The following is an 8,807-nucleotide window of genomic DNA, read 5'->3' on the forward strand; positions in this document are numbered from 1 at the left end:
TGGGGATAAGTACCTACCCTAATCATATACCTAGGTACTTATACCTACTTTAGTAATACAAAATTTTCATAAATTTTAAAAAATATTAAATAATTTTAACCAGTGATTTTTTTATATTTTAAAGTGAAAACGGCACAAATCTACCAAACAAAATAAAATGTATCGCCGTTCAATAAATAAGTAGATACGTATATCAGGCACAATTTTGCATAACAGGCCTTTTTTGCATAAGGAAAGTAAGTAATTAGTTTTGTTGCATATCAAATGATCTGATAATTTGTGAAAATAATTGTTTTCATACTAACCCTTTAGTTTCTGTGATCTGTGGTTCATACTTATTTATATGGCACATTCCTTGATATCAGATGCAAGTTGTTCAAATGTGGATTATTTTCAATGATAAATTAGGTAGGTACCTACTATAAAAAGAATAATCATGATAAGATAATGAAAATATGTACCTACGAAAATGTAAAGGAGGAACAGGATGGAGAAAATGTATTTTATTATGTTAATTTTACTCGTATTGCAACTTATTTTATGGAAAATGGAAATTACTAATGGAAGGTTAATATTAGATGTTGTTATTTTTTTTCAGACCGACGCGCCCGCGTCAGCAAATATTTTGCACTTTGATTCTGAAAATATCTTTCTTTATCTATAAGTACACCTACTTATTACTAAAGTATGCATATGCAAATCCTACTGTAGCGACTATCAATACAGTGCTTTGAAACTGAAAGTAATTAATAATTATTATTTCTCAATTCGACCGTACGGTCTATATACTTTTTGTCATTAACTATTATTGTCGTCGTTAAAAATATTTAACGAAAAATTATGAGAGAAATAACTCTCATTATAATTTTTGAGATAAAAGAATATTAAACACAATTATTATTTGCGAAGGATCTATGTGGGAGAGCACTATTGCTCTCCCTCTATAAGTATTTTGCACTAATTTCTTTATTAAAAATATAACATGAACACAACCTATGCCTTATAAAATATTGCATTAACTTCATTCTGCCATATTTGGTATTGACTGATTTAAGTTTTACCTAGGTCCTAGATACCTATACCTTGACTGCTTGTGTTTTAATAATAATTAACATAACTCTTTGGAAAGAAATGCAGCGAACAGCCTATAAGTTACTCTGTCAATATGTGCATATCGTGTTGACCCAATTTAACTTTTTCCTCACAACTTCACAGTATTTCTTGGTAGAATATAATTAATACGAATAAAGAAAACATGACCATGGCTGCTTCTTAGTAAATACGTTGGTATCTTTAGTAGTAAATATATTAGTTTCTACTTTATAAATTGGTCCTACAATGAATTTACAAAAATAATGTTTATTAATGTACTTAGGTAAGTATTAAGTATTTTTAATTTAATAAAAGTTTGTAGAGCTACCAAAATAACACTTTTGTGTTACTTACTACACAACTTTTTTGTTTTGTACTAACTACAAAGCAAAAGCTCTGCTACTGCTCTACAAAGCAAAAAAGTTTAAATACAGGTACTAATAATAACAACAGACAATAATATATTATTAACAATAATATATTATTAATGACGTTTGAAAAAAGGCAAAAATTGAAACTCTTATCTATTCGTGCAATCGAATAAAACTAAATCATACACACCTAAATAATGACTTACTTTTATATTTTTGGATGTAATTGTAACTACATTAATCATAAAAAGGAATTTTATGGTTGAGGTACTTTAACTAGTATTATATTATCTGTGCTTTAACTAAACCTCCTGATCCGATTATGATAATTTTAAGCGGTAGAAAGCTACGGTTGAGCAGGCTGTATTTTATTATATTAGTTGCGTAACTCAGGACCTCTCAGGACGCATTAAGAAGAGCTTTCGTTAATAATTTTTAGATAGGAATTTTTATCTACTTACCTACCTACATGAAAAATCGAAATAGGTACCTACCTATCTAATTTTATGTTTTACCATCTATTTTGCTTAAGTTTTATCCAAATAAATATTTTATTTGGACATTTATTTGGATGAATTCAGATTTAATAAATAGTTAGTAGGTAGGTACCTACCTAACTACTAACTATTACTTTTTCAATACATTCGAACTCTTTCTGTTCAAAATGGATTCCTACATCATCGATGCCTACAACTAAGTACGTACAATTTAATTTAAATCCTAAATTAAACCACGTCTTCACTCCGATAAATTAAAACCCATTTGAAAGTAATTGTGAGGCGTATATTTATTGTTCTTAATGATCAAATTAATAACAGTAAGATTACTTAGCATATTTTGTACCGTTGCGATATAAGTACAAGTGAATGGAAATATAACCTTTTTATTAATGAAACAATATGGTGCATGTACAAAAACCTTCGAAACCACAGACATTACTCGAAGCCAGACGTGGGTTGCACAAGACTCGCTCATTGCCTTTTAGAGATTTCGCGTAGGCGAATCGCTTTTTGAATCATGCACCCACGATCGATTGCATACAAAAATAATACCGCATATCCGACGATTAATCTCCAAATTTTCGATAAAAGCCTCTACAAAAATTAAAAGTTACATGAACAAGCAATTTCTGGCAGAATTGTAAGGGTCAATATTGAAATCTTAATTTTTTTAATATTGCACAAGTTACCATTCATTTTTTGCAACATATCGAAGGAAAGCCAAAGGTCACCGTTTTATAAATAACCAATTTTGTCACTCGATTAAATTTGAAGCATAATAATATTATTTAATTAGCTTTAAAATACCTTACGAAGGTAATAGCTAAGCCTAAGGCTAATAACTAATAAGCTAATTATCCTATCTATGTATTTTATATTAAACAAGCTCTGTGTTATTTATTATTACTACGTATCCTATAGTCTATATATTATATATTATATAGTTAGGTCTTAGTTAGGTAGTTAGTTAATTTTGGAGAATTTATAACGTATCAGTTATCACAGATAAAATAAAATTGTAAACAATTATGCTAAGGTTCTATATTTGAACACAATCTCATTTGAATATCACTCTATACCTATATTAGATTATTATTATTATTGTTAGATTTATAGAAGAATTTCGGTAAAGTGCATAAGTCTGAGTAGGTACATTAAACAATTAATTTTTTTCACAGTGTTAATGAATAAGTTTTCATTTCAAAATTTTCTATTCCTAAATAGATTTTCATGTAGCACAATCTGTATACATATGTACCGCAAATATAGTAGAAATTACGTAGGCTGGCTGTAAAAATCCTTCTATGCAATATTTATTTTATATTTAAGTATGTTACACCTGTATATATTATGTATATCCTCGGTATGTATTCGTTGTGTGCGCGATGACAGCTCCCCTAGTGGCCGCAACTATTCAGGACTTGTCATCTGTTAAATCATGTCAAATAAATGATAATATATTTTTATTATTATTGATTGAATTTCGACTAGTTTTTCAACGAAATTGAAAAAAAATAGTGTAAAAAGTGATTGTTTATAAGTATTATACCTAGCGATTTTCTTCCTCGTGAAAAATATGGATATTATAATACGTACGGGATTTTTTCTCTTCACAGCAGCTATCCATTTTTGTCTTTGCTGTAATGTCCACTTTGATGTTGGAAACGAATAAAACTTGCACGAACTGTTTTTCCCATTGTTTTTACAATTTAAGACACAGCATGTACTATGACCCATACCGCATATTTTTACGTTTTTACTTAAAATTATAAAGGAAGTTATGAAAATAAAGCAATTTGACACATAAAAGCCCAGAATTAATTCACATTTCTGCCACGTCGTGCGCTACGATCGATTTGCCGTTCCCCACCATCCACTTCGCACATAGCCAATACGAAAAAAAATTGCATTTAGTTTTCAAAATAGGTCTTTGAAGATGTCAGTAAGCGCGAGGTATGGGGGACTTTGAATGTAATAATTTATCAGTTCAAGAAAAGTAATTTTTAAATAAATTGATGACTGAATAATATACCCCATTAAATAAACTTTTTATCCTCATATTTCGAATTTCGAATTTATATATAAATTCCTTAGAAAAATAATAAAATATTTTTCTTTGTCATTTTTTACAATTTTGCGTATTTTGATTTTTTTGTTAAGATCATTAAATAAATGGCCTATATTATGCTTAAACTTCATGGAAAGTTCTAGAGTGGTCATCGCAGTACTTTAGAATCTACATCTATGTATGTCGTGGTCATATCGTAGATTTGATCATTTCATGATATGAGTGGCCATTTCACGAAATGGTCGCATATCGTGAAATGGCCAATTTAGTTTGGCCACATCATGATGTGGTTTGGGCAGATCAATGATAAGAAATCGTTTCACGATATGGCCAATTAACGCACGGTTTTTTCATGAAATGATCAAAATTATTTGATCATATCGTAAAATAGTAACATTAATCGTTGGTAGAGGCGCTGCAAGCTCTGTGTTTATGTGATAAGATGGCGGCCGCTGGCGAAAATTAAATTATTCGCAGTTAAAAACTTCATAATTCGTTTATATAATAACAATATTATGAAGAAAGTCAAAGCAAAGAATTTATGACGAAGAGGTACGAGTACTATGGAAAATGTGGATATCTTATATGTATTTAAGAAAAAATGCGACTTAAATAAAATAATTTAAGAAACTACTACTATATTATTATAATTGTTTTTAAAAAGCGATCCGCTTCTGGCACTCGCCGGCCGCTGCCGCGGCACGCTCGCTTTGCTCGCTCGGCTCGTGCGTTGTTTATCAAAGTCTAACCTAACCTAACCTAACTGTTTTCTATTGCAAAAACGATTCGCTTCTGGCATTCGCCGGCCGCTGCCGCGGCACTAACTTAAATGACATTAAACAAGTTTTTAGAATATAGTTATTCTGAAATTTTTTAATATTTTATTGACTCTTTATATTTTATACGATCTGGCCAAATGTGGATGACCAAATCGTGAAACGTTGACGATTTAACGATCTGATCAAACTATGTTGGCCATTTCACGATATGCGACCATTTCGTGAAATGGCCACTCATATCATGAAATGATCAAATCTACGATATGACCACGACATATATATGTAGTATAGCGCAAGGCAATGCGGCAACCCCGCGCGCCTCAAGGATTCGAAAACCGCCCGTTAGATATCGGGATGCGTCGTAGAGGTATTTAAAATAGAAAGTTAGTTAGTTACAATCTCGCCAGCGTCCAGCCATGTCTCTGCGCTTTTAAAATTATTCATTGTAACGGTTTTGATCTGATCCTTGTAGTATTTTGTGTTTTTTTAATATTAATAAATGTTCTTTTATCAGTAATAGTGTATAATTCCAATAAACCCATTAACTAACGAACCCAAACTATATGTGGCGTCCCAACGTTAGGCTGTGCAGTATTTAAGTTTAAAAGACAGTTAGCAAGTATTAAAAACTTTTGTATATAATATTATGAATATTATCGTGTGTTTTGAACATAAGTGAATAGTGAACGTCGTATTAAACGTATAGTGATCGTTTTAATTGTAAGTTTAAAGGATATTTGAAAGACTTGTGAATATTAAATGTTAGTTAATAATATTTGCTATAGTTTGGTTATTTTAAATACGTTTGACTTTTATAATTTTACATAGTAAGTGTTAATTACAATAGATACTACATATGAATGACTATTGTTATAGATTGGGTTTTTATATACGTTAGACTTTTTATAATTTACACTTTACTTAGAACATTTGTGTTTGCATAACTTTTATTATTAACCATGGTGCTTACTCGGTCACGTGCGAATAGTATCGGACACAGTGAACAGCGACCTAACACACACCCTGTTGTTGCGGAGCAGTATGACGGTTCGTTACCGTCTACTTCACATGGCAGCGCCGTACCTGTCGATGTTCGTACATCGACACCGCCGCTGGCTGGACCTATGTCCGCCGGCGTCTCGGCCCCATCACCTCCGCCGCTATACGGGCGTGAGTCGCCCGACTACTTACCGCGATCGCAGCATGGGCGTGCTCCGCCTGTCGCCTCACCTCAGCCGCCGGCTTCAGCACCTGTGCTTTTATCAGATCAGCAGTTTGTATACTTACTTCAGGCATTACGGCAGCCGCCTTACCAGGCCGCGCCGCCGCCGTCATCAACTGTAAGTAATCTTTCAAATTGCTCATCAAGATTTAACGGCGAAGGAGACATTATGGCATTCATAGACGCTGTTCAAATATACAAGGACTGCTTAGGAGTCAGCAATGACATGGCGTTGAGAGGATTACCGATGCTACTACAAGGTTTTGCTGCCACATGGTGGCAAGGCGTGAAGCACTCCATTTCTAGTTGGGATGAGGCTTTACATCTATTGCGTCAGACATTTGGACCGCGCTTGCCACCACATAAAGTATATAGAGAAGTGTTCAGCCGCGAACAAACAGATGAAAAAACAGATGTATTTGTGTGTCGAATACGATCGTTGTTTGCACAACTCCCACCAAATACACTGCCAGAAAATCCAGTGCAGCTTGACATGGTTTACGGCCTGCTTCATAGAAGGATTCGTGAAAGAGTACCGAGAACTATATTTGCGTCGTTCTCCGAGTTGTTACAACACGCCCGAGTGGTGGAAGATATTTTTGATGAAGTGCGCGCTACCGCGCCCGTCAAGGAAAATACTTATATACCCGTTACACCGGCACTTGTTGTACAATCTCCGTTAATACAAACACCTTCTACCTCTACATCGATACCTTCGTCTAGCAATACACCACCTAACAATAGACAAAGATTGAGGTGCTCATATTGCAAAACTTATGGACACAATATAGGCGACTGTAGGAAGTTATCGCAAAGGAGACTCGCTTCAGAACCTGTAAAAAAAGAAACCGCACTTTCACCAGAGTTATTGGAACCGCGCCCGGCAATCACTTGTTTTGGATGTGGTGCACCGGGGGTGGTTCGATCAAATTGTGAAGTGTGTAAAGAAAGACGAAGCGCACCTATGCCTTCCACATCTTCATTTCAATCAATAGTAGCTGACATTTCAGTATTTAAACCGTGTGTGCGACCAATTTTCAGTGTGGAAGTGTACAATACCATCGGTACCGCTTTATTGGATACCGGTGCTAAACAATCCGTTGCTAGTGTCAGTTTAACGAGATGTTTGCGTGCCAATGGGCAAGTGTTCAAATCCATAGAAACCGAATTGAAATTTGCCGATGGTACTAGGCGCGTAGAAATAGTAGAAACCGCTTTAGTCAATGTAAAGGTTCACGGAGTTGCCATAACTACGCTTTTTATAGTTTTACCAGGCGCCACCGATTCATTATTGGGGATGAATTTTATCCGGGACGCTGGCATGGTACTAGATTTTTTTAACAACAAATATTCAATGCGCTCCACCACTTTTTTTGAACTCAAATACGAACGAGACGACCACGTTGTGGCTCGTTCTGCTATGGTTCTCCGCGAGTGCGAGACAACTCTCTTAACAGATGTTGATAAGAATAAATTAACAACTATACTAGAAGATAATAGTGGTATCTTCAGTTCAGGGGGAGGACCTACTTCCATCGCTGTGAATAAGATTGAACCTAATCAAGGAATGGGTCGTTCGGGGGCAATAATCTCTGATACAAATTATTTGCCCAATAAAACGCCCTACCTTCAAGTAAAAGGGCGAATTGATCATCCACAGGATTTTAGAGAGCGTGCTGCTGATAAAGACCGTCGTCTAAGTCCTACCTATAAGGAGGGTGCTCTCGTACTCGTGGAGACCCATCGCCCAAATAAAGCTTTTAGGGGATTCACCAGTAAATTTGCTCCCAAACGCGAAGGTCCATCCAAAATTTCCAAATGCGTATCTTCCACGACCTATGAAGTCGTGGACAATAACAATACCTTCCGAGGCAAGTACCATGTCAGTCTTCTGAACCCTTATACCGGTGTTTCCACCCCAATTGTTCATGGTCGTAGAAGAGGTAGACCAAAGCAGAAACAAAGTCCCAAGCCAGCACCAGATATTGCTACTGACTTGGAGGGGGAGGATATAGCGCAAGGCAATGCGGCAACCCCGCGCGCCTCAAGGATTCGAAAACCGCCCGTTAGATATCGGGATGCGTCGTAGAGGTATTTAAAATAGAAAGTTAGTTAGTTACAATCTCGCCAGCGTCCAGCCATGTCTCTGCGCTTTTAAAATTATTCATTGTAACGGTTTTGATCTGATCCTTGTAGTATTTTGTGTTTTTTTAATATTAATAAATGTTCTTTTATCAGTAATAGTGTATAATTCCAATAAACCCATTAACTAACGAACCCAAACTATAGTAGATACTTTATGTATTGAAGCTTTTGTGTGTGGCGGCAAAAGAAAACTACAAACTCTATAGCAGGCAAATGTGCATTAGTTTTCCTGAAGCTTTCATGATACCTTCCAATTTCACTGCTGATTCTTATTATCTATGTGGATCCTTGGAAGCAAGGATTTTCAACACTATCAGCTCACTTCCATTTCTCTTAGATATTTAGAAACGTTTATCAACTCGTAAACATGCTTCAAGTGTGCTTCAAGTTTTAAACTCGAATGACAACCAATATTTACTTACTTCTTGTTGCCAGACACTGCTGCGCCTGTGCAATATAATCTTTCTACGTAGCACCTGGTACCACATGAATTATGTAGTCAATAGTCATTAAGGTGTCCTTCATAGTGTACCTTCATGGTAGGCACCTTCTAGTTAAATATAGTGACCTCGTACCAAATGTCTACCTACAAAGAAAATTATAAAAAAAATCAATAAATGTATTTAATAT

General features: G+C 34.9%; 1 protein-coding gene across 1 annotated transcript; it reads left to right on the plus strand.

Annotated features, from left to right (window-relative positions):
- The first annotated feature begins 5,769 nt into the window (after positions 1–5,769).
- On the plus strand, positions 5,770–8,121 carry LOC123699305. The gene has a single exon (XM_045646232.1). The coding sequence runs from the start codon at positions 5,770–5,772 to the stop codon at positions 8,119–8,121; it is 2,352 nt and encodes a 783-aa protein (XP_045502188.1).
- Positions 8,122–8,807: the final 686 nt, after the last annotated feature.

The sequence above is a fragment of the Colias croceus genome, chromosome 17 (assembly GCF_905220415.1).
Source record: "Colias croceus chromosome 17, ilColCroc2.1".
NCBI lineage: Eukaryota > Metazoa > Arthropoda > Insecta > Lepidoptera > Pieridae > Colias > Colias croceus.

Coding starts and splice junctions, on each gene's coding strand:
- LOC123699305 (XM_045646232.1), top strand. CDS start 5,770: ATGGTGCTTACTCGGTCACGTGCGAATAGTATCGGACACAGTGAACAG.